The sequence below is a fragment of the Colletotrichum fioriniae genome (genome assembly GCF_027942845.1).
Source record: "Colletotrichum fioriniae strain IMI 355084 chromosome Unknown scaffold_1, whole genome shotgun sequence".
Classification (NCBI taxonomy): Eukaryota; Fungi; Ascomycota; class Sordariomycetes; order Glomerellales; family Glomerellaceae; genus Colletotrichum; species Colletotrichum fioriniae.
This window is the reverse complement of record NW_027076837.1, coordinates 5627777-5652041: the sequence shown is the minus strand read 5'-3', so window position 1 is coordinate 5652041 and position 24265 is coordinate 5627777. Positions and strand designations below refer to the sequence as shown.

The following is a 24265-nucleotide window of genomic DNA, read 5'->3' as shown; positions in this document are numbered from 1 at the left end:
TAGCGGTCTGAAAGGAAATCAGCATGGAGTAGGGGTCTCGGCGCGCCGGATGGGCCTCCGTAGGCACGACCCGGAGGGCCCCGATGAAAGGACGGGATTGGTTGGCATTCACGATGTGCTCAACACCATAGCGCAGGAACCATCTTCAACGGTCTGGGTCGGCAGTGAGCTGCCTGATCCGGTCAGGCGTCCGGGTGGGCCATGCGACCATTTGAGCCATCTAAACCCCCACCACGCGCGCATCTCGACCATCTCACATGCACAGCGACACAAGACAAAATCCATCGATTTCCGCTCCTCGTTTGCGGATACTGGCCGTAACCACCAGCGACACACACTGTTTGCTTATTGTATCCTAGCCACAGTCGGCTTCTCAAATCATCAACATAGCGATCTTCAAGTTTTCAACTTCACAAGACCCCGCGCATCCACTTGCCCGCCATGGCCGCCGCACAGGACCTCCCCATGGATCTCCCCATAATCGATCTCGACGTTTTCCTTAACGAGCCCCGCGACTCGGCTGCAGTCCGCGATGAGTGCGAAAAGGCCGCCACTGCCCTTATTACCTATGGCGCGCTCGTGCTGCACGACTCCCGAGTCGCCGAATCCGACAACACCACTTTCCTCGACTTGCTTGAGGACTACTTTGCTCAGCCTACCGAAGAGCTCAAGAAGGATGAGCGTCCGGAGCTAAGCTACCAGATCGGCGTTACTCTTGAGGATACAGAGAAGCCCAAATGTGCAGTAGACGAGCCCTGCCTGAAGGTCATCCAACGGCTGGCGGAAACCGAGCGCCCCCTCGACATCACAGCGCACGACCCCGACCCAAAGTGCCGTTTCTTCTGGCGCATGGCCGAGAACCCCCCGTACGAGACCGAGTTCCCGGGGCTCAACGCACCCAACGTCGTTCCCGAAGCCCCGCACATCCGTGAGCGTTGGCCTCCTGCCATGGACAAGTGGGGGACTTCAATGAAGCAGGCTGTCACGGGCCTGGCAGAGATGGCGGCGGTCGGCATGGGTCTCCCTGCCGATGCTTTCAGCTCTGCTGGCAAATACGGACCTCACCTTCTGGCACCAACGGCTTCCGACTTGGTCAAGTACGGCAAGCAAGACACCATTCTGGCCGGTTTCCACACGGACCTCAACTTCCTGACGATTCACGGCCGTTCTCGGTACCCAGGTCTGCACATCTGGGCGCGCAACACGGGAAAGAAAATTGCCGTCAAGATCCCCGAAGGCAACTACTTGCTCGTCCAAGCCGGAAAACAGTTGGAGCATCTGACGGGCGGGCTCATCAAGGCAGGCTTCCACGAGGTTGTGGTGAACGAAAAGACACTGGCCGTGATTGAGCGCCATAAAGCCGAACTTCCCGATCGCCCGCTCGTCCGCATCTCGTCTACGTTCTTCTGGCATTTGTCATCGGACCACGATCTCACTCCCATCCCTCAGCTGTCGGAGCAGGCGCAAAAGGTTAGGGCAGAGCAATTCAACCTGGGTAGAGATGAGGGCGAAGAGGTTACGTATGCGCCCATGAAGGTGGGACAGCAGGTGCAAGAGTAAGTCATACGGTCACTTGTATGTGTGTTCGCATCGATGCTAACAAATGATGACAGGGAGCTCAAGCACATTGCTCTGATGACATGATGAGAAACGAGATTCGCTGTGTTATGATAGTACTATTAATGACAAAATTCCCAAAGCGTGGCATGCATTTTAAACCTTGTAGAATTCTTCTCCCACGGCGACGTCCACCTTTTCCTTTGCGACTCTATCTACGGCCGTCTTGGGGTCTTCATCGCCGTCCAGCAAGTCAACCCAAGACGTTGTGAAGCTGTCGTTTTCCGCAATGAGCGCAGCGACCTCGGCGACGGTCTGGCGGCTCGATGTGCCCTTTGCCTCCTTTGTCTTTCCAAACTCAATCTTGCCGGCCGGTTCCTCGGTCAGCAGGCCAGGTCTCAAACTAATACCAGCAAAGCCGTCTGTCCTCTTTTTAGATTCCTGCCAGAGGACCTCGTCGGCGGCGATCTTGGCGAGGGAGTAGTTGTAGAGCTTCTTGTTGCCGTCGAGAGCGTCCTGCCAGGCTTTATCGGACCACCAGGTGGGCTTCGTCTTGCGGGAGCTCAGGTAGGAGACGAGGATGAATTTTTTGATAGAGGGTGTAGCGACGGCGGCGTTGATGAAGTGGATGGCGGCGTCGCGGTCGATTGTGAAGGTGCGGGAGGGGTCACCTTTGCCACCTGCGCCGGCGGACCAGAAGATTGTGTCGGGTTTGACTTCGTCTAGGATTGCTTGGGCTTTCTGTTGGGAGGTTACGTCTTCGATGCTGCGGACGAGGACGTTGAGTTTGCCGCTTGATTGGCCGGCGCCTAGTTTTTCAATGGCGGGGACTTGGTCTTGGGCGCGGATGATTGACGTTACAGTCCAGGACTTTTTGAGGAGGATTGGGGTTAGGTGCTGGGAGACTTTGCCGTGGCCGCCGAGGATGAGGACGTGTTTGCTCATGATGGGCTATGTGTGTATTGTTGTTTCCGGGCTAGAGAATGCGTAGAATTGTATGTCTGAGTAGAAGATGTCGTGATGTCTTATAGTCTGGTGTAGTATGTTCGTGTGGTATGATGGTAGTCTAAAAGGCAGACGACCGACTCAAATACTGTTATACGTTTGGTACCAAAGACGAGACCGCGGGGCTTTGAAATCAACCTGGATAGCTTCCCCGCTCGGCCCCATCAAAAGCACGGCGTTAAGGGCCGTGGATGACTTGATTCGGATGCGGGCGGACTGGCCGAGGTGGATCTCTACTTTATTGCATGTACATCCATAGCTTGGGACAATAGCTTGGGAATATATGTCGTATGTAGCATACCTAGTAGTAGTACCATATTTGTTGCGGAAAGATGGACCCCGCGGATGAGCATTTTCGGGGACGGAGTCACGTCACCGGGGCGTCAGTGACGTACGTCCCGTGAGTCTATTTGTGAGCTGTTCCCCACCAGATTGGCTAAAAGCCGATAACGAGCTTCTTTTGGGAAAGCAGTCAATTGAGTTTGTTGTGCTTGTCCGAGTCAGAACCCATGGCTTTCGGCGTTAGTTACTCAGCAACTTAGACGTCAGTCTTGGCCAACATGTCGTGCCCCCTCCTTGACACCTCGACACCTCGACAACTGCTCATGCTCAAATGTCACCATGATATCGTGCTTCGTTCTATCCTACCTAGGTAAGGTACTTTGACTCATACATCAAGCGTCTAGCAGATCAAAGTCACCAGGGAACCCGAGCGCAGAGAGATCGAATCCCTCAGCCTCGAGACCGGCTAAGCTTGACCGGAAGAAGTGAGGCGTCATGGGCTGGAACATGTCACCTGTGATGCTCGTCCGCGCACAAGAAGGCGAGTCCTCTTCGCCGAGCTGAGCCGTTGCTGCTGCCGCTGTGGCGTTGGCTGGAAACTCTTCTGCTTGAGCCTGAGACTCTATACCAGCCGACGAGGGGGGACGGGGAAACTCGTCCAGCGCCATCTCCCGAATCATGCGGAGCGTGTTACGGTGCACCACAATGATCTCGAGCTGTCCCATCATCGCCATCAGCGCATCCGCTGACTCGGACCTCATCTTACGCGGACCTGCCACTGCTCCTGCTGTGTCTGCTGCTCTGCCCACTACCTTGGTAGGTGTACTACTAAACTCAAACAGCGGCACCTCCCTCGCCAAGATGTCAAACGCATCCCCAAGACAAACGCTCTGCGGCCACCGCTCCGCCAGGATCGAGAGAACGACGCTACACGCCCTCACGGCTTCGGCAGCCTCGGGCGCCGCATAGGTCGCTGTACGCAACGCCGGTGGCGTGGCGAAGAAGCAGTAGAGCAGCGCGACGCCGCATTTGAATTGCGCCACGAGGCCTAGCCAGAGTTCCGCAATGGGCGCGTGGTGGTGGTCGTGGCCGCGGCGCTGGAACTTGCGAAAGATGAGGCAGGCTTGGATGCAGGACTTTACGGTCCAGTCGCCTGCTGGGCCGTCGGCCGTGGAGCGGGTTGGTTGGTGGAGCATTGCGAGGGAGTAGTTGTAGATCATGTGGAGCCATTCTGGGTGGGTGAAGGTGCGGGAGCGGGAGCGAGTGCGGGAATGGAGATGGGTGCTTGATCCGGTGCCGGTGCCGGAGCTGGAGTGTGAGCCCGGACCTCCGGAGGTGCCGTCTGCGTCTGCGTCTGCGTCTGCGTCTGCGTCTGCGTCTGCGTCTGCATCGGCGTACCGGTGACAAAGAGCGCGCCAGCGGTCCAGCTTGTCGAGGACGCGGAGACGCCAGTGGGGGACGTCGTCAAAGTGCGTCGAAAAGTCGCGGTGGAGGGTCGTGTTGAGGATCTCGGATTGGATCTGGCGGCAGTAGACCACATGCAAGGCAGCCGAGACGCTTGTCTGGCCACGCGGGTGGTGATATCGGTCTGGAAACGAGGCCATCGCGCACGCGGCGTCCAGGTCGGCGTCGTCGACGTTTGCGTACAGTTTGACCGTGATTTGGTAGTCTGGAACAGAAAGGGAAGGTCGTATGTTGTGCCGACGGCGCGGTCAAGGGTGTAGGCCGACCAGAAGACACGGCGGCGCATTTGGATTCTGAGCTTTGTTGCCGCGGTCTCTAGAGAGGGAGCGGAAGGAGAGATGTGCGGTTCTGCGTCGGCGAGGTGGAGCTGGGCCATGACGCAGTAGCGCATCGTCGCCGAGGCGATGGAGATGATGCGTTCCGTGGAGGGGGAGTATATCGCGTGCATGGCGAGGAGGAGGTAGGCCTGGATGTGGAGGAGGCGGTCTGGGAGGGCAAAGACGTGGGAGAGGTATTTTGTCACGGCGAGGCGGTAGAGGGCTTGGTGGGTTTGGTGGGTGTGATTGTGTCTAGGAGGGGAGAGGCACTCCTGATAGACATGGTGACGGGAAGGCTTCTCGAGGAGGAGGCCGATGGAGAAGATCATGTTGGTGAAGTAGGACGCCCACGCTTCTTTCGGCCGCCTTGCTGGGTTGCGGAAGCCGCCGAGGCGGAGAAAGGGGTAGCGGCAGTGGACTTTGTCGTGGTAGGTGTCGAAGAGGGAGGTTTCTGTTGCCATGTCGAGAGGGATCTCCTGATCGTGCCTCTGTGCTGCACCGCCTCCGCCGCCGCTTTCGCCGCCGTAACCGTCGTGGGATGATGGGTTAGGCGGCGGCGGTGGTGGTGGTGGGTTATCTTCTTCCGAACGAGCAAAGGTAGCCAACAGGCCAATGGCGGGCGAACTCCTCGAGAGAGAGGTTTCTGGTCCGAGTCCCGCTCCCGCTCCCGATGCGAATGAGACTCTGCGTCGGTGGTAGTGCTCGTCCAAGTGCCGATGTGTATGAGACGCTCCATGCGCCCGGGACGACGATGATGGCAACAGCGGCTCTTGCGCATGGGTATGTTGATTAAAATTGTCCCGATTCTCGACGACCGCTTGAAGGCGAGCGTTGGTCTCCTCGAGACGCGATATGCGCTCCTCCAACGACGCGATGTCACCCAGCCAGGCTAGGGGTTGTGTGCGTCGAGGGGTGGTGGTGTTGAAGATGATGATGGTCTGAACTCCTAAATGGGGAGGTGATACTCGCAGCATCAGCATAACACCACCATGAGTTTGGACCAGGAGGGTTGGAGCAGATCCAGATCGGCGAAGAGAGAGATCAACCGATGCAAACCACTCTCTTCGAACCAGCCAACAACATGAAACTAGTTGTTTCCTCCCTCGCAACTGCTGAGGGGAGGAGTAGGAGGAGGAGGAGGAAACCCTTACAGCGGATGGTACCCGGGGCCCGGGGGCCGGGTTTGATAGGACGACGGGAGCACCGCCTCGTTGCATTGCTCCCCCGACCTGGCACAGTTGGCGCAGGGTCTCTGATCATCGCATTTTTGCTGGTAGAGGGGAAAGGATTGTCAGCCCTTCCCCTTTTTTGCTCTCGTCTGGGTTTCCTCTTCCCAGGTTTCCTGTTACCAGGCTTCATCTTCTTTTGGAATGGTGGGGTTTGGAGTTGTGATGATCTTTGGTCAAAGGGTCAACCCAACTTGGGTAAAGAGTGGTTGTTTCAAAAGTGGTGATGGTGCTGCTTTAGGGTACCAGAGAATGAATGTCTCTGGCTCTTACACAAAGCTCAAAGAGCATGAAAAAAAAAGATAAAAAAACAGAATAGAGTAGCAACATACCTTTCGCCGACGACACCGTGAACAGGCCTGCGTCTTGGTCCGCTTGGCCGGTGGTTCGCCGTGGTCTTCGGTCGCGGGTGCGGTAGTTGTTGTGGGGTTGTTGTACGGAGAGCCGTTGGCGGGGGCCGGTGGCGTCATGGCCGCCGGGGGTGGCCTTTCTTTGATGGGCGTTTCTTGTTTCCTCTATCCGTAGCGTTGTTGATTCTATTTATGGGAGGCCAGCTGAAGAGTTCAGTCGTTTCGAGTTGAGAAAATGATGGCATCCTACTCCGTACACCTTCAGCCCTCTATGTTGACAGGCGGCAGTTTTGAGTGATGACGGAAAGATGGATGATTGTCGTCCAACTGAAGTTTGCCGAGGAGATGATGCGACTGATAAGCATATCCGTATCCCTACATGGTTAATCACTCGGCACTCTCTCTCAGTCAGTCAGCTTTCGGGAGAGATTGCGGTGGGACTATGGAGTTGTGGGTCTCTTTCCCCGTCTTCTTCTGATCGGGAGTTGCGCGGTGATAAGATTCTGTTGATGATTTCCGTGTAAGTCAAGTTGGATGGGGAACGAAGAGGGGCGAGACAAACAGATCTCCAGCACTGTACCGAAGCATCTGAATGGCATCGCAAGCCAGTAAGCCATGACACCAGCTGGACCTTGGCTTACTACAGTAATTAATTGCCATTTCTTAAAAAGCCTTCCTTGAAGGGGTACACACGGGTCACTCTTGGTGTTTCTTCCCTTGCTCCGCCACCGCACAGCTTGAGATTTTTGTTTGGTGTTTTTAAAGGCATCATCAAACAAAGTCGCGCTTTTCGCAAAGCTCGCTTGATTTTGACGAGATTAACGAACACCCAAAATGCTCTGCCTTTCGGTTCGGCACTATTTCCAGCGTTAAAGCGTGAAGTAGAATTATACAACTACCGACATTGAAAAAAAAAAACAAACCCCCCCGTGGAGCGGGTTCGGATTCGTACGTCGTTTGTTTCCCAATCCGCGCCGCTTTGACGCTATCCTCTCGCGGCATCAACTAACTGCAGGAGAAGACACCTGCAGTCCTGTACAGGAAAACCCCGAATACGCTCGAAACGTGAAAAAAAGCAAAGATGAACCGTAACGCAGCTCCTGGACCTCGGCAGATTTTTTTCCTTGATTTTCTAAATGTTGAGAAAGTTGGTCGAGACTCGCGATGATGTCGGCGCCATGCTAGAATAGGCATTGTTACCGCGCGTTATGCTCAAGATATCCCACGTACCTTTTCCCCGTGGATGGTACCGAGAAGTGCGAGGCTACCTAGAAGAGACGATCGACGGTGCAACCCTCGATCACTATAGTTGCACTATTACCGTTCAGTATATCTCTAACGTTGGCGTCCCATCCACCAAGTAAGAGTCTAGAGAGTGCAGACCAGGAGATGGGACGGAGTGCTACCACATGACGTGTCTGCCCTCCTTAGCAGAATGATGGGCGAGATCAAGGAAGACGAGGAATCCAACTTGACCAGCGGAACGAGCCCGACCTCGGATCCGGGTCGCCCACCGCCCGAACAGAAGGCCCTGCCTTGGGTCGTCAGATTCTCGGTGGGCGACCGAAAGGTGCCTTGCCATTTCTTCTTCTCCTTACCTTACACCCCGGCGCGGGATTGTTTTGACAGCTGCGTTTTAGAAAGTCTTGACTGTCGAAGGGGGTTGAGGCGACAGGCTTCTTTTCTCCATGCGAAGCAACAAGCTGGACCAGGGGAGCGTGCCGAGTCAACCGAACGCATTGGGGGAGAGAGAGGCTGAAGATGACCCCGTTTCTTCTCGCCGCCTGGTAGGGCATAATAAGGATGTGGAGGTTTCTATGGATAGCAACAAAGGCGCAAGAGTCTTGCCTGATTGCCAGTGCAGCCTGCAGAGAGAAGAAAGAAAAACTTCCGTGGCCGGTTACCGAACGGAGATCGTGCAAAGCCCTGAACCTCTCCCCCCTTGTCTACGGTTCTCCTTGATTGCCCGCGCTTGACGGCGTGTCGGTGTAAGAGATGGCTGGATTGGGGTTGAGGGGGCGACCAGTCTGGCAGTCCTGCCGAGGGAGGAAAAGTGTACGATCGTCGGGGTGGTAACGGAGTACAGACGAGTAGGTATGGATTGCGACGCGGGGATCATGCAAGTTTCCGAAGTTTGCCCAGTTTGTAAGGGTTTGGGGGCGAGTTTGACAGGTGACGCCGTGACGGGGGTGTTCCGACGTCAGGTCGGGCAGCGGTGGGTGATGCGAAGAGCAGATGAGGAGGCTCTCTCTCCAGACTCTCTCCGTTGTCACCAGGGATTATTAACGTTAGTAACTTAGTCCGGTTTCTGGTGGCTCCTTTGGGGGAATGAGAGACAATACGGTTAACCCTGATTACCTTATTGAGAACGGATATGTTCGATAGACTCTTTTGCGTTGCAATGTTCGGATTTGAATGCGACGCCAGTAGTTTAGTTGGGGCTCTCCACTTGGGGCCAAGACACAGTTGGGGGCCCTCCAGGCTCCCGATCGAACTGTTCCATTGTCTAGGCAGTAAAGAGACTTCATATCCGTAGACCGACAGACTGAGAGCCTCAAGACTCGGAGAGGAAAGAAAAAAAGGGCTGATGGAACTTTGAAAAAGACATTGGCGGGTCGTGAGGGATGAACCTGGAGAGGGGGTGGTTTGGCGGCCGGAAGGGCGGGAGAAAAGGTGGGACGAAGGAAGGATTGAGGGTTTCATTGGTCTGAAGATGATCAACTCAAACATTCCACGTCTGAAACGGGCTGGCAGCAACCCTGCTAACGTGCAAGCATTGGGGCTTGACGGATAGATCCCTGGGACTTTGCGGGAGGGGGGAGGGAATAAGAGTGAGACTAAGACGTGACTACCGAAGGCCACATTATTCCGTGCCCCTCATGAGTCCTGTGGGTTGTTAGTTGTTACCACTATGCAGTAGTTGTCTTGCGGGACGGGACTTGACACGCTTGCTGTCAGTTGAGCAGTAGGTAGACAGACATATTGAGTCTAGTGCTGCAGACGACTGTGCATCGGAGCCGCGCTTTGAGCCTCCAACTGGCGTGCAGGGATCATTATCAATACCATTGTGAGACGGTTGCGACCCCTGGAGATCCCTGGTACATTGATCATTGTGCCATTGAGACATTGACACACTCATACGCAGTTACGCACAGAGGATGAGAGAGAGAGGAGTGTGAGTTGCTCCCTCTCTCACTGTCCCGACTCTGCGTCACGTCAGCCAAAACTCTCACAGTAAGGTTTCTCGGATGATGGGGGGGAGGGTGTTCAAACCGTAAGAGAATTTGATGTGAACGACGGTCGACGGACCGAGGGAGAGACGAGGGATGGATGGGGGCACACAACACAATGTACTTGGCACCATGTCATGTACTCCGAGCCAGAATACTCCGAAGAGTGTAAGAGGGAGGGGGTACGTGGCCACCGGGACATCTTTGTTTAAAGATTCCTGTCCCCCAGCCCTCTTTTTCTGGGACGGCAAGTGCCTTGGTCTCTTTTTTATTTATTTTGGGACTGACATTGTATGATGTTTATTAAGTGTTTAATTTGTCTTGTTTGAACTGGCCTTGACGTTGACAGCTTCCGAGGCTTGGCAAAAAGAAAAAAAAACCAACAAGACGAACAAGCAAGAGAAATAGAGAGAGGGCGATTGTTGAGCCGCTGGATCGACTTACATCGGAAAATACCACCCACCTCACGCCATCACCTGACACTACCTGGTCGTCATTGGGACATTGAACCTGTTTTTCGAGAACAGGATTCCATCATACCTCACCACACGCGTTGGTTACGAGGTTATTCGGAGGATTTCCTGCCAATATCATAGGGCCTCGAACTCATACTGAACATAATCTACCACGACGCAACGAATATATTCAAACGGCCTTTACATACCAAACCATATACCACACAGCACGAACAGCGATAATCATTTACTCTTACGACTCCACAATCTTACTTCATCATCATGGCCGACAACCAACCCGACGCCAAAACTCCTCCCACGAGCCTAGGAGGGCAGACGGGAGTGGGAACTGGAACACCGGAAACCTTGAGCGGAGCAACGAGGGCACAAACAACACCAACACCCTCAATAAAAGCGACGCCATCATCATCATTGTTGCCCGCTAAAGCTTCATCCTCCTCCTCATCAGCACCAATAAGGCAAAACACACCAACGCCCTCACAGACGCCTTCACAAACACCAACACCATCAGCACCACCACCGCCGCCGCCGCCGCCTCCACCACCAACACCATCAAGTTCTGCCCGCCCTCTCACGACCTTCATCATCTCAACCACCACAAACGCAACATCAACACCCACACCATCCCTCTCTGACCCGCCACCACTCCCCTCACCAACATCTATCCCAGGCGTGATACCCGTCTCAACACCAGGCGGCGGCGACCCAATCCCCACGCCAACACCATCCCTCATCCCACCACCTCCAGCCCCCGTGATACCAGAAACTACACCCCTTCTCAGCCTCATTCCGACACCGACGCCAACTCCCACACCAAGCGGCAACGCCAACAGCGGCAGCGGCGGCATCGCCTCGCCCAGTCAAGCCGAGACCTCGGGCGGCAGCAACGTGAAGCTGATGCCGGCGTTGCCCATCGCGTTAGGTTCCGTGGGCGGGGTTCTGATTTTCGGGCTGGTGATTGGGATGCTGTACCGCAAAGGCAGGTGGCCGTTCCGCAGCAAGCGCAACTTTGCGCAGATTGACGAGTTGGAGGTGGAGAGGCAGCAGGAGCTCGAGAGGCAGAATAAGATGAAGTGGGATCCGAGGGTGACGAGGACGTATAGGACGCAGGATGCGGGGGTCAACTTTTGAATGATCTAGAAAGCATGGCAGCAAGAAAGATGTTCAAATCATAAGATGCAGACGAGTTGAACGTCTTCTCATTCACATCATTTGCTTCATTTCACCATTTTGTTGTGGCTTCTGTGCTTGTGGAGTTGCTCGAGTCCAGTATGTTTCTCGATTCATCACTACGACTAGAAACGTGGTGGTGGTGTATTGACCAATTTCACAAAAGTCCGCTTTAGCCTCTCATCACTGCATCTCCGTTCTGAACAATCGACTGAATGCCCTTCACAGATGATCTCTGCTATGAAACTACTGGATGAACACAGCATTGAAAAGCACTCGCCGACTCGGCTCCGTTTCCTACTCAGAGCACGAACCAGGTACATCCAAACGGGAGAATTTCACACAACTTGGTGCGAAAACCGCGGAAAGGGCTGTCCACGAATCGTCCCAACCTTTCTCAAACTGCTCGCAACGCGGCTGTTCCTCTCGGTCTGTGTCGTGTCCCTCCCTCTTGGTAAATCCGGTGTGTGAGTGAGTGAATGGGTGGGTTGGCTCTTGCGTGAGTTCAACTCACCCTCCCAAATGGAACGGGTCTCTTTTCCCTTCCTGTAGTGGAGTTTTCTCCCAACTTGCCTTCAGGCCACCCAAAAGGGCACCCAAAAGGGCACCTAAAGGGCCGGTCTTTGTGAAGTTCGGATTTCAGCGGTGATTTGAGTTTTTTGTGGAAGGGCTGCTTGTTGGTCTTGGTGGCCGAGGTGTACGGGGCCGTGTGTGGGTGTGAGACCGCGTCATGGCCGCAGAAGCGGAGGGCGGGCGGGCGACTGACATGTTGCTCGGATGGAAATGGCGAGTTGCGAAGATTCAGAGGGATTGTGGATTTGTGTGGATTTCCACCAACTGGATACAATGTTCTTAAGCCGACAAATTTGTACGAGACAGACCACAGTAAAGATGAGAGGCGAATGTGGTGAAGAACGACAAAACAGTTTTACCTAGATTTAGGATGGCTGCCGGTGGGTAAAGTTACGAAAGCGATGAACCTGGAACGGGGGAACCCACAACCCACCAGTTGGTACATAGTAAATCGGCACTCATCAACTCAGCAATCCGAGTTCAACACACGCAAGGATAAACCTAGCAGAGCCTCAGACTCTCTTTCCCGTTCATCAGCCTCTCGTACCTACAAGGTTCGACTAAACGTCGGGTTCTTCCCTAGCCGACGGGGATGGATGGCCGGCGGGCGGCGGGTGAAGTCTGTCATGACAGGTGAGCCGAGCGAGGCTTCCCGCGTGTTGGAGGTGTAGCGAGCGTTTATTTAGTGGAGTCTTCGTTGGGGGCCTATGAATAGGGAGCTTGTGATGTAGAGGGAGGATGCTTGTTTGTGGAGGCTTGTCTGTGAAGAGATGCAGCATGGTGTAAGTAGCAACCGTCGTCTTGCTCAAAGATGCCACATGTGATGCTTCTTGACAATGTCCGGTTCTAAGGGCATTTGTGCTGACTATGTGTGTAATCACATACGGGAAGGAATCGAGTGTCTTATCGTTACGTTGAGAGATAGGCCAGGGTAAGGTCTTTACTCTACATGAATCCAATCCTCTGAATTTTTTCCGAAACCTACCTCTCACTTTTGCCACGGCCTTGTGTGGTACAGTATACGAACATGGGCGCAACATGTCCATCACATAACCGTACTCGATCTCCACACCGCGGATGCTGGTAGCAATGGCCCCAATGCCTCGGAACCCTCATAGGCCTAAACGCCGTTCATGTCTCTGTCTTGAGGTTAAAAGCCCGCTACAACGGTGGCGGTTTCTTGGCGGGGGAGGCTCGGGATCGGGACGAGGTCTTGCCATGTGCCGTCGGTCGTGTTGTATGATGCGCGCGTGTGAGGGAAGCCATGTCTATAACCTAGATCAAATTCTATGGCAACATCTGATGTCTTCTTCTGTGAATATGCTGTTTAGCCAAGTAGAAATTCATGTGGCCTAGCTACGATGGGCTCAATCGCATATCGGTCCTTGCAGTGATCGGGTAAGTAATTGCAAGTGTGGTATATTAATGAAGTTTCAAGACCAAAACAGTCAGCGTATGTATGGCTAGTTTTACGCGTCGACAACTTCGAACTTGACAAGGATGGAACACTTGGTTTCTCTTCCCTTGAGGTCAAGCATGCGGATAAAGACCCAACCCGGGATCGTGTACAATAGTCGTACCGCGCCAACAGCAAAGATTGGGTTTTTGGAGAAGCTGTCATCACTCTTGATGAGCATCCGCAAGAAGACCATTTCGTTGTCTTGGTATTCCCACTCCAGGACCTCGTCCCATAGCGGGTCGGTGGGCGGTGGGTTCTCTCCCTTGTGCAAGAAGCCCGTCAGCTTGTGCTGTTTATAGCCGGCCGTTTTCCTCTTTGGAGGCTTGATGTCGAGATCATGAGGGTGCACAAGCGTACACGTGAGGTAGGGCTTGATCGTCTCGTCTTCGTCGCGATCGGACGGCACGGGAATGTCGGTGGCACCGCCGACGTGCAGACGGAGCTTTCGCTTCTTTCCATTGCCGAGATGGCCCGAGCCACCGGGCCGGAGCTCGGCGGGCTTCAGAATGAAACCCTCGGAACCAGCGAATAAAGCCTCATTGAGCTGCATTGATGCTCCAAATGTTTGCCAGTTGAGGGCGCAGATCTGGGCACCAATTCCCCAAAAGGGAACGGGATGGAGATTCTTGGATGAGATACGAGTTCCCTTGGGGAAAACACGCATCAGGTGATGAGCATTATGGCGGGAGATTTTTTCAGCGTGCGTCGGCAGATGGGAGGCCAGTCCAGACTCGGAGACGTTGATGAGGTGGTGGTGCGGCGCATCTTGTAGAACCTCCTCAAACCACGAATTGTTGATGGGTTTGACGGACTGGGCGTAGACGCCGAGTGCCTCTAGTTCCGGGACAATCAGCGAAGCAGGAGCAGCCTTCTTCTTCTCCTTGTAGTCTTTCTTGGCCTTCTTTTCCTCTTCCTCATCATCACTTGAGCTCGAGCTACTATCGTCGGCCTCCCCAGGGAAGTGATATTCCACAATGACAACAATCTTGTTGCCGAGTTCCTCCAGACGGACGTGATTGGCCTGGCCCTCTTGCTCGGCGTGGCCCTTCTCTCTGATGGCTTGACTAAGGAGGCGATCTCCAAAGACCTCTCTCATGATGAATGCCAGGCGAAGCTGACCCTCGGGATCACAGTGATTCTCGAGAGACAGGAGGATTGGCGCAGCGGGATGAGGTTCCTTGGCTTCTTGGTCGACGACATCTCGGATGGTCTCGCAGACGGTGCGGAAAGGGATGTTGGAGACGAGGGTGTATCCGTGGGTGACCTTGGGCTCGTCCTTGTTGTCGGGGTTATCCCAGGCATCGATCTCGACGCATCGTGCGCCAGCACGCAAAGTCTCGTCATAGGCCTCTGCTGAAGAGCTTCCGTAAAGCTGGTGGGCCAAGAGGTAGGTGTTGTGGCTGGAGCTGATGAAGTATTCGGGCAATGGGTGGGATCTATCAGTAAGCTCGCGGGGCACACTGATGTGAGGCTTGTAAACGAGGGCCTGCAGCTCGGGGGTGAGCTGTTCTGAGTCGACGTTTGCTTCTTTGGAGGAGATGGCCTTCTGATCGACGAGGAAAGACTTGATGGCACGGCTCACGCGGAGACGGTGCTTAAGGTCGGAGTCGCGTGCAGCGTGGCCTCCGCCGGCCAAGGTGGTGTTATCGGTCGCATCGCCAAGCTCCTCTTCATCTTCCGGCGCCGACTTGGAGAAGGGATTGAGGTTGGCGAACTTTGAAGTTAGTGAGGCCATTGCTAGTGACGTATCTACGGCGGTTGTCTCTTTGGATTGCCTCTTCCGGAATGGAGGACGATGGTTCTGACTCGAGATGTCCGCTGGGTACGCGGGGTATGTGTAGATGTTAAAGAGGGAGAGATTGAGGTGGTCGCAAACAGGAATTCCGGCAAGATGATGGCGGAAAACGACGACGTCAATCTTGGCTGATGCACGCCGCGTAAGGTAGCAGCAACGCAACTGCAGGTGGCAGGAACAAGCTGTGGACTAAAGTTGCCCCTCCTTCCCATCAGCTCAGCTCCTGCTGCCACACCAGCCGCACCTTCTCCAATGGAGGGGTTGCGGAGTGGAGACGCTAAGATTAGATTGGCGGGGAGCTCCAGCAGCTTTGACGAATTGAATTCCAGCTTCTCTCCCTTATTTGGTTAGAGGATAGCTTACATAAGTCCCGGTACTCAGTCTTCCCAGGTCCTCGCGATTCCCAGTGTTCCCTTAGCTTGGAGCCCACAGCTCCTGGTCAAGCACAAGTTCGTCTCAACACACGAACACCACCATCAGATGGCGCTTGATCATCGGCCTCGACTGGCTTGCAGCACACGGACTACCCATTATCATGCCCGGTCTCTTCATGCCTGCCTGGCAATCGACTGCCATAATGGTGATTGGCAGTTTTCGATGGCGCCTTGGGACTGACGGACGATGCTCTCCGTGGCTTCAAGTTGGAGAATCTGAGCTCAATCATTCGATCACTTCTTGGGCAATGTCAGACGATGCTTCGAGCAGTAAATACAACCAGTCAGACCCCCAAGACACTTGTGATTCAAGGGTCGTCTTCGAGGAGAAGCCAAGACTAGTACGGCACCACCCGAACTCCCTGATGCAGCGTCGTCAGCGTTCCCATCCAAGCTGGTTCTCTCGCCGGAATCATTCTCCACCTCGGCGATTTTGTACCGACTGGGCATCTTGGGAGCCGGGCGGCATATGGAAACACTCGTTCAGCCTTGTGGGTCCGCCCATGCTGCAAGTTGAAGCTCCTCCACCGTTGTGATTTCCGCCCCCAAACTCCTTGCTACGCCCCGGACCTCGTGGCATCTCCTTCTGTCTCCAACCTCGATTGAACGCTGTGGACCTCGCCGACTACGGTACTGGCATGCGGCTGGATGGCCATACCGAATATCTATGGAAATTTCAGGCAGAGTTCTGTGCGACCCTGCTCCAATACAACCCCACGCTCGTACCGGAGACAGCTAGCTGCTTGTGTTAGTTGGTACCGTGGCACATGGACTTGTCTGGCCAGAGTTGGTGTCGGCCTCCAATAATTATTCGGTTCAGGGTGCCCCTCTGTCTCGCAACATAAATTTTCGGCTTTTGGGTGTCAAAAATCGCACATCTAGGCCCCTTGGTCTTTGGCTCATTCAAATTCAAGTTGGCAAGTTCTCCGTCTCGTGGGATGTGTCCTGGAAAGACTATCTTCAGGCAGCAGGCAGATACAAGCATCGGGCCTGATGCTTGGGTAGCGACATGTCGCAAAGTCCTTCAGGCGGGCGAGAACGTTTGGAGATGTCTTAGTCTTATTCCTGCCTGCGGCCGCAAACGATAGGATGGGCCTGGGAATTTGAAGCATTCCTCACCACCATTGGCAGGCGAACCAAATGCAGCTCGGAGAGTTATTGACCTGGCGATGCATGTGCGAAAAAAAGAGCCATCGAGAGGGCTAACGCAAACGCACGGAGCACTACTGCAAGGGTAGCAAGCATCTCGATGGGGCCATGGAGAAGCCTGGACAGCTGGACAGCTTCCCGAAAGCTGCCTCCCTGCCGCTGGCGTCATCATCAGCTTACCCTACACTCCTTCAAAGACTGATGCGCGCGAGGAGTCTGCCTGCCTGCCTGCCTGCCTGTATGCCTCTCTCGTCACCAGGAAGAGAGTGAGGTGGTTGGAGTCGAATCCATCGTCCGACACACCGCCGGAAGGCTGTAGGTGGACAGCGCGGCAACGACAGAAAACAATCAGTTCTGCTGTGTCATTTGATGGACGAGTGCATGGGATATAATCAAGACAACACACCTCGCCTTCGACATCCGGGTCAGAAATAGCTGGAAGAACGTTGGATCGGCATTGGAGGGTTGCGGGATGGGCGTCCTGCGCCTCCGTGAATGTGGTCGCTGGTCGCACGGCATGCGGGGTCCAACAGTCTCTCGCAGATTCGCACACACACACTTTCTCTGTTTCTTCTCTGGATGGCACACTGACACACTGGGTGTTGGGCCTCCAGCATTGGTGTGTCCATCTGGTGCTACACGGCGGCATCCAGTCATCCAGGGTGCTCCCAAGAGCAGATTCACCCAGTTTGTAGAGATGACTGGTTCCTCGTACGAAAGTGCCTCCAGCCTATGGCGTGCTGGAGTTTGAGGGAATAAGCTTCTCGGAGGGTTGAGCCATGACGTCGGAAGACTACAGTAAAGTCCTTTTGGGAAGATTTGGGACGGCTGGATGCCGTCTGGCGTCGGTGCTTGTGGGCGCTTGCTCGCTGCCAACGCTGCCGGTGCCGCAAATGGGCATGTTCGATTTTGGCCGCATCAAGCAGCTTCCCACCCCAGCGCAGCGATCGGCACCTTTGGGTCCCTTGGGGTCCCTTGAAGGGGCGACGAACGGCGCCACACCCTCCCTCTTCCCGTTCTTCTTCTTCCCAGTTCTCGCTCTCTCTTTTTCGTCTACTACTTATTCACATGTGAAGCCAGACGCCCATCTCATCGATGCCCATACACTGATTGTTATTCCATTTCAATAGTCGGAAGCGATCTGGTGTTGTTGCGCGCTTGTTCGTCGTCAAAAGCTCATCATGGGGGTCAATCCGGGCGTAGTGTTTCTACTGGTAAGCCCCAACAGCCAACGCCAACTAACACCATCGAAATGAATTATATCAAGCAGATATCTAACGAAAATACTGGTACAGATCTGCATCGGACTGCTGGCGACGGCCATGTGAGTTCTCAAACATCACCGACCGCAAATTTCTCTGCTAATACTCTCACAGCGTCGTTCACGTTACGAGCACCAATCTCACCCTTCCCATCTCACCCTTCTTGTCTCTTCTTCCGATTCTGCTACCCATCCTTGGCACTATCAACGCATTTTACTACCCGCGCCTGCTATTCAATGCGAGCAACTCTCTCGCTCGAACCGAGCAGCTCTTTCCTACCATTATCCAGACACTTCAAGGCATCTTGACCACCGCTGTCGCCGTTATTCTGTTGCAAACCGCTCTTCCCGGCGATGGCCTGAACTGCGCCCTGTCCACCAGCTGGCAGCGCATTTTTGTCGCCAAGGATGAGTCGACCATCCGGCGCATCCAGGACAGCCTTAATTGCTGTGGTCTGAACAGCGTCAAGGACCGCGGTTGGCCATTCGGTGCTAATGCCCGTTGTGCCGAGATCACTGGTCGCGATACTGCCTGCATCGGACCGTGGAGGGACGCAACGGTGCGGAATTCCTCCATCGACTTGGGCATCGTCATCACCGTTGGTGTGCTACAGGTATGTCTGATATCGATATATAGCGGGCCACCGCCGTTCTGGGCTAACTAGACATTCGTCACAGGTTCTGACGCTGCTGTTTATGCAGAGTGCCAGCAACTGGAGACACGCATGGTGGGCGCAACCCTGGAGCCATCTCTCAGAGCGTCCGATCGAAGAGCGCCAGCGTAGACCTCTCCTCACTACTACGATCTCCACACATTCAGCGCTCGACAGTGGTGAGGAATCTGAAGACATTGTGAGGTACAGCGACCTGAACCCGCATTATGGCACTACAGGGGAGGGACAACGGGGCCGTATTCGCCCTAGTTCCGGCCGGATCGAGCCATCTTCGCTCAGAAATGTCGAAAATGCCGAAGATGAATGGAGAGACGAGTAGTTTTCATGCGCACGCCTTCACCGAACACAAAGCTCTACACCTTACCAACGACGACACGACTTTCTTTCAAAATATCATTTTACCCTCTTTTGCATTGCGAGCGAGGAGAATGGTTTGCTATCCGGGTATTGGAAGCCGGGGAATAAATCGGCGGAGTTCGGATCTGACCGGTTCATGTTTTAGTGGCCATAGTCTTTTTTGCTAGGGAGGTTCCCTTGTCTGCTTTTTTCTTCTTTGGGGCTGGCTAAAATACCTATTGGAGTTTATTCGAAATTTCGTTCATTGACGCCGCTTGTTTTGACATGCCTGCGAGTAAAATGGCCAGATCACGGCCTGCCATTGCGAACCTGAGGTTGACGATGTGAGCGATTTCCCCCCTCAAACGACGGTACACCGACGCGAAAGAAACACTTACCGAATGGGGGCATGCCGTTTCGCCAATTCCTCCAGGAGGTCTGGTCTCGGTTCCAGCCCGCCGAGTCCCACGAATACCTTGCGTCCATCTACGCTTGCCTTCTCTGCCGCATTTGCAATTTTCGCAACGGTGGAGTGGAAGAGTTCAGAGTCGTATTGTCCAGGGATTCCGAGCCTGAGGAAAACCACACGTCAGCTTCAGTCTCGAAATCTCATGCGTGTCTCATTTTCTACGGCGGGATGAGTATTTACTTACTCCATGCAGAGATCTGCGCAGCCGATGAACAAGGCATCGATGCCCGGCACTGCGGCGATGGCTCTGTGATTCTGATTAACCTCTAACGACTTTTTCCATATAGGACTCTGCCCTCGTGGCGTCAGACTTGGGGGACTGACTCTACATTCTCGACGCCTTCTTTGGTCTCGATCATGGGCATGATGAGGACCTCGTCGTTGACTACCTCGGCGATGGCCGCGTAGGATAGCGTCGTCGTGTACTGTGTCATTGCCGTGACCATGGTTACGGACCGGTGGCCCTACGGATTCGTCCTCACGTGTAAGCGCCTGCAGATTTTCGTCGAACACTTACTTGTAGGTAGATGTTTGGAAAAAGGCAACGTACCAGAGGGGGAAATTTTGATGCGTTGACGCACATCTTTGCTTGCTCGACGGTGTTTACGTGCGGTACGATGATGGCTTGGGCTCCGGAGTCGAGGCAGCGGGAGATCCATTCTGGGGCGCATGTTGGTACGACTACGGTTGGTGTGATGCTTTTTCGGCCATACCATTAGTTCACAGACTCTATTGCCCAGTATCGCGTGGGGTTTGGGTTTTCTTTGGAAACAAGGACAGGTGGTGGCAGCGGGGCCTTACCCAATATTCAGACACGAGACGGCGATGTCTTTCATGGTCTCCATGCTCATGGCCATGTGCTCGAGGTTCATGAGCACGGCCGAGTAGCCCGCGCGCTTGGCGACGAGGGGCATCTCGGTGGAGAAGGCGACGCGGAGGCCAAAGGAGTGGGCGAGTTTGTTTTGGAGCATGAGGTTCTTGACGAGATTTGGGCGGCAGGCTTCGCGGGCGAGCGCGAGCTGCTGCTCGTGGGTTGTGGGTGAGGACATTTTGAGCGGTGGTAGAGGGGGTTGGGGGTTGGCTGCGTGGATGTTAATCGAGAGGACAAGTTCTGATATCTTGATGATGTTGAGATGCTTGGAGAACGAATTTCAAGAGAATAATGTGCTGCAAAGCAGTATGTTTGGTGGGATTACTGGCAGGTTTGCTTGATTAAAGAATGTTATCGAGAACGTCAGCAGCTTGCATCCGGGTGGCTGTATACGACCTCCGTCAAGCTTAAGCCGAACCTGACTTACACCACCCCGCTCATCCCATCATCCCGAAAGTCGGCTCCTAGCGCCCGATTTACCGGACGGAGCGGATGGCCCTTATCCGGGGGTGACTTCGATAAGAGTGCGGGGGAGAAGAGATCGGGCATTGTCCGACGACGTCGCACCCCATTGTCCATGGGCACGCCTGCAGCTTATCTTCGGGACATGGGGCGGGGAGGATGCCGATGGCCCACTGACACGCGATATGCTGATAGAATTTCCGCGTGTTGCCGGCACTGGGATAGGGGATGAACGCATGTTATCCTAGGAGAGCAATGGCCGATCTGATATCGGTTGGGGGAGGCTTTGCCAAGGGGGATGGGTTGTTCCTGGTTATCTTGATCCGGGGCTTGGAGGTCCTTGGGCGAGGTAGTATCGATATCGACTGCAGAGCTGAGGGGACACTTAAAACTTCACGGTGTATCTCGGTCTGACTTATAACTCGACAGCTCTCTATCCCCTTAACCCCCCCTCCCAAAAGGAACTTGAAAGTCCGCACAGTGGTTTACCCCTTTCGCTTGTAGAACATCGTCACTTTGCTACCATGGATGGGGAGAAGAAGGCCCACGAGGTCAACTCGGCCACCTCAACGGCATCAGACGTCGGTGTCGGCGTCCACGAGGATGCGCCTCAGAATGTCTCTTGGGGGAGGAAGGTTCTCTATCACCTTTGGGACGCTGATCAGCATCTGAAGAGCCCTCAGGTATGGCCACCAACCAAGCCATGTCCTCAGAGCGTTGATGGAGGGAACCGGAACTGACTGGGGCTAATAGGAGCGCGCTTTGGTTCGGAAGCTGGATTTTGGCATCCTGATTTGCGCCACTCTTGGCTGGGTATGTTCCGCACTGGGTTGTGTTCAGAGTCGTCGGTGGCTGATTTGATCTAGTGGATGAAATACATTGACCAGAGTAACATCATGAATGCCTGTATGTTTTGTCAACCCACGATAAGAAGGTGCTATGGGCTTAACACAAAATCATAGACGTCAGTGGGATGAAGGAGGACTTGAATATTCAAGGAAATGAGTACACTTACATGCTTAGTGAGTTAGCCCCTGTGCGGATATAGATACGTGGTCAATCGAAGCGATCTGATCGATATGCAGTGTGTTACACCATCGCCTTTGCTATTATGCAAATTCCCTCAAATCTCATCGCCCTCAAGATCCGCCCTCGTTACTGTATCGTCTTTTGCGAACTTGGATGGACGGCCTTCACGTATGTCTTAGTCCTTTCCTTGTCACACGCACCACGGACCAAGGAAGTCTTGGCTCCAAAAATACTAACATTCTCTCGTGACTCAACAGCTTCGCTCAAGCCGCGGCCCAGAGCAGCAATCACATGTACGCCTTCCGCTTCATGATCGGCCTGTTCGAATCCGGCTTCTCGCCCATCATCATTTTCCTCCTTGGATCGTGGTACACCAAGCCCGAGCTCGCCAAGCGCGTGGCCATCTGGCACATTACCGGCTTCTTCGGGCAGGCGACATCTGGGTTTCTGCAGGCTGGGATTCACAAGTCTTTGAATGGGCATTTAGGTATGGCGGGTTGGAGGTGGATGTATATCGGTAAGTGAAGATTTCACCCTATTCTGAACAGAGAAGACCGCTGACGAGTGAGGGAAATAGTCTGCGGCTGTATGTCCCTGCCGGTTGCTCTGTCCGTGTGGTGGTTGCTTCCTGATTACCCGCATAACACGACCGCGTGGTACATCACGGAAGAGGACAAGCAGATTGCGATGCAGCGCGCGGCGAAGCAGGGCAAGGCGGAGATCACGGGAGTTGTGGACTTGAAGCTCCTCAAACGCATGTTTGGGAACTGGCGTTGGTGGATCTTGTGCTTGATGTACATCTTTGTAAGTTATTTCAATGCACCTGGAATCATCTTGTGTTGGAGGCTTTTGACCGTTCTGACATTTCGTCCGCCACATAGTACGGCAACTCGTGCCAGGCCAACAACTACTTTGCTATCTACCTTCGTACGACGAGCCCCGCCAAGATTCTCATGTTTATTCAACGTCAACTGACACGCAAGATTTAGGCGAGAACGGGTACAGCGTCACCCAACGGAACGTCATCCCGGCGTGCGCCAACCTCGTCACCATGGCCACGGACTTTGCGTGGGGCTTCATGTCGGACCTGACTGGCAACAGACCTTTGTGGATCATTGGACCTCTTGTAAGTGGCGCTCCTGTGATGGATCTCTGGTTAGGTTTACTGACGGCGGCGGGCAATCCAAGATGGGCACGACTGTTGTGGGCTCTTCAATCCTCACTGCCTACCCGCCGACGGATGCTGCGCGAGTAGCCGGTTTCTTCCTCGTTTCTTGCGGCTATGTCACGGCTGTCACTTGGGTAAGCCGGTGCCGAGATGGAAGGGTTAGCAAGAGACTGGTGATACTGACCGGCACACAGACTTGGGCGAATGAGGTGAACAATGGGAATGCGGAAGAGCGTGCCCTGACTATTTCCAGCATGAATGGATTATTTTACGCAACCAGTGAGTAAACCATCTAGGGCGATAGACCGTTTACTTAATAATTGACTGACATGACGTAGACTCTTTCTTGCCTATCCTCATCTTCCCACAGACCATGGCACCCACTTTCGAGCGAGGCTTCCCCTCTATCCTGTCATTCGCGCTCGCTGCCGTGGTTTTGGTCCGTAAGTGCCATCCTTTTAATGACTACCAAATGTGACCTTCAGGATAAACTGACAGAAAAACTCTCCAGTCATTGCGGACTTCTTGCATAAGCGTCAACTGCGGCGAGAAGCGCATGCTGCCGGTGAACAGCCTACCTCGGAAACTGTCGTGGAGGGGAAGGCCGATAAGAAGGAGAAGGAGATGGAGGGTAGACTTTCTGGAGCTATTGAGCCGGTTAGGAACTCTTCTAGTATCATTTGAGCAGCAAGTGTTGGAGGGGTAAACCCAGGGTCGGACGTGCATGGTGGTACTCGAGGCTCGAAGTTACACCTAACACTGTTATGCTACCTACCTCAAAGGTCTGGGGGGCTATTGGAACATCTGGCGATAGATGAAAGGAGAGAAATGTCTGCAAGGATTATATCGAGTTGATATTAGTTATTATATATGTTGCCTGAACGCTCCGAGATCAAGTACATGCTGATCGAACATGCTGACCAGCCGCATGAAGCTTGATACGCAAGTGGTTGCTATGGGAAATATACTGGCTTTGCGTCACATACACAGTATAGTCTGCTTTACCTACTTGAGGATACCTGATCGGATTGCATCTGATGTCGACACAGGCGTGATCCATGCCAGATCTCAATCGCAGTTGCCACCTATGCTTCAAGGGATCTGAACTTGATGTACCTCAAATTGAAGGGCTCTTAAGAATCGAGTGCTGAACTACAGAGTCCATGTTGTCCGAGACTACCTGATTCCGATGGAGACCTGCTCACTCATGTCCTCACCGGCTTCCAACCTAGATCTGATATCCAAGATAGTAGCAGCCAGTCTTTCAATACCTTCTTTGATCTCGGCTACCTCATGCCATGCCCAGCACAGTCTGACGCATCTGGAAAAGCCATCCTTCGACTCCGCTCTCTGAATGCTCCCTTGGTCTCCACTGACAACAAACATGTGTCCGAATGCGACGCGGAGTAGCTTCTCTTTCAAGGCTATGGCTGCCACTGTTCGTGCCGCCGGAAGGTCTTCTGGAAGTCGGAGGTATGTGAAGAAGCCTCCTGCCATCGCTTGCGCGG

At 54.0% G+C, this 24265-nt stretch overlaps 7 protein-coding genes across 7 annotated transcripts; 3 read left to right on the top strand and 4 right to left on the bottom strand.

Annotated features, from left to right (window-relative positions):
- Window positions 1-441: 441 nt before the first annotated feature.
- On the top strand, window positions 442-1560 carry N0V96_001463 (uncharacterized protein; the record flags this gene model as incomplete). Its single annotated transcript, XM_053191900.2, has 1 exon — window positions 442-1560. One exon carries the CDS (start codon window positions 442-444, stop codon window positions 1558-1560), a length of 1119 nt encoding a protein of 372 aa, XP_053050508.2.
- Window positions 1561-1713: 153 nt separating this feature from the next.
- N0V96_001462 (uncharacterized protein) lies at window positions 1714-2502 on the bottom strand (the record flags this gene model as incomplete). The annotated part of the gene is made up of 1 exon (XM_053191901.1): window positions 1714-2502. The coding sequence occupies one exon, from the start codon at window positions 2500-2502 to the stop codon at window positions 1714-1716; it is 789 nt and encodes a 262-aa protein (XP_053050509.1).
- Window positions 2503-3236: 734 nt separating this feature from the next.
- On the bottom strand, window positions 3237-5616 carry N0V96_001461 (uncharacterized protein; the record flags this gene model as incomplete). Its single annotated transcript, XM_053191902.2, has 3 exons — window positions 3237-4432; window positions 4492-5563; window positions 5611-5616. The coding sequence occupies 3 exons, from the start codon at window positions 5614-5616 to the stop codon at window positions 3237-3239; spliced, it is 2274 nt and encodes a 757-aa protein (XP_053050510.2).
- Window positions 5617-13119: 7503 nt separating this feature from the next.
- N0V96_001460 (uncharacterized protein) lies at window positions 13120-14844 on the bottom strand (the record flags this gene model as incomplete). The annotated part of the gene is made up of 1 exon (XM_053191903.1): window positions 13120-14844. One exon carries the CDS (start codon window positions 14842-14844, stop codon window positions 13120-13122), a length of 1725 nt encoding a protein of 574 aa, XP_053050511.1.
- A 2824-nt stretch (window positions 14845-17668) lies between these two features.
- Window positions 17669-18741, top strand: N0V96_001459 (uncharacterized protein; the record flags this gene model as incomplete). The annotated part of the gene is made up of 4 exons (XM_053191904.1): window positions 17669-17701; window positions 17783-17811; window positions 17864-18362; window positions 18427-18741. The coding sequence occupies 4 exons, from the start codon at window positions 17669-17671 to the stop codon at window positions 18739-18741; spliced, it is 876 nt and encodes a 291-aa protein (XP_053050512.1).
- A 666-nt stretch (window positions 18742-19407) lies between these two features.
- On the bottom strand, window positions 19408-20276 carry N0V96_001458 (uncharacterized protein; the record flags this gene model as incomplete). Its single annotated transcript, XM_065756238.1, has 4 exons — window positions 19408-19474; window positions 19552-19652; window positions 19778-19925; window positions 20029-20276. The coding sequence occupies 4 exons, from the start codon at window positions 20274-20276 to the stop codon at window positions 19408-19410; spliced, it is 564 nt and encodes a 187-aa protein (XP_065615478.1).
- Window positions 20277-21084: 808 nt separating this feature from the next.
- Window positions 21085-23441, top strand: N0V96_001457 (uncharacterized protein; the record flags this gene model as incomplete). The annotated part of the gene is made up of 10 exons (XM_065756237.1): window positions 21085-21243; window positions 21627-21757; window positions 21847-22106; window positions 22260-22393; window positions 22471-22555; window positions 22579-22715; window positions 22778-22891; window positions 22952-23036; window positions 23096-23200; window positions 23269-23441. The coding sequence occupies 10 exons, from the start codon at window positions 21085-21087 to the stop codon at window positions 23439-23441; spliced, it is 1383 nt and encodes a 460-aa protein (XP_065615477.1).
- Window positions 23442-24265: the final 824 nt, after the last annotated feature.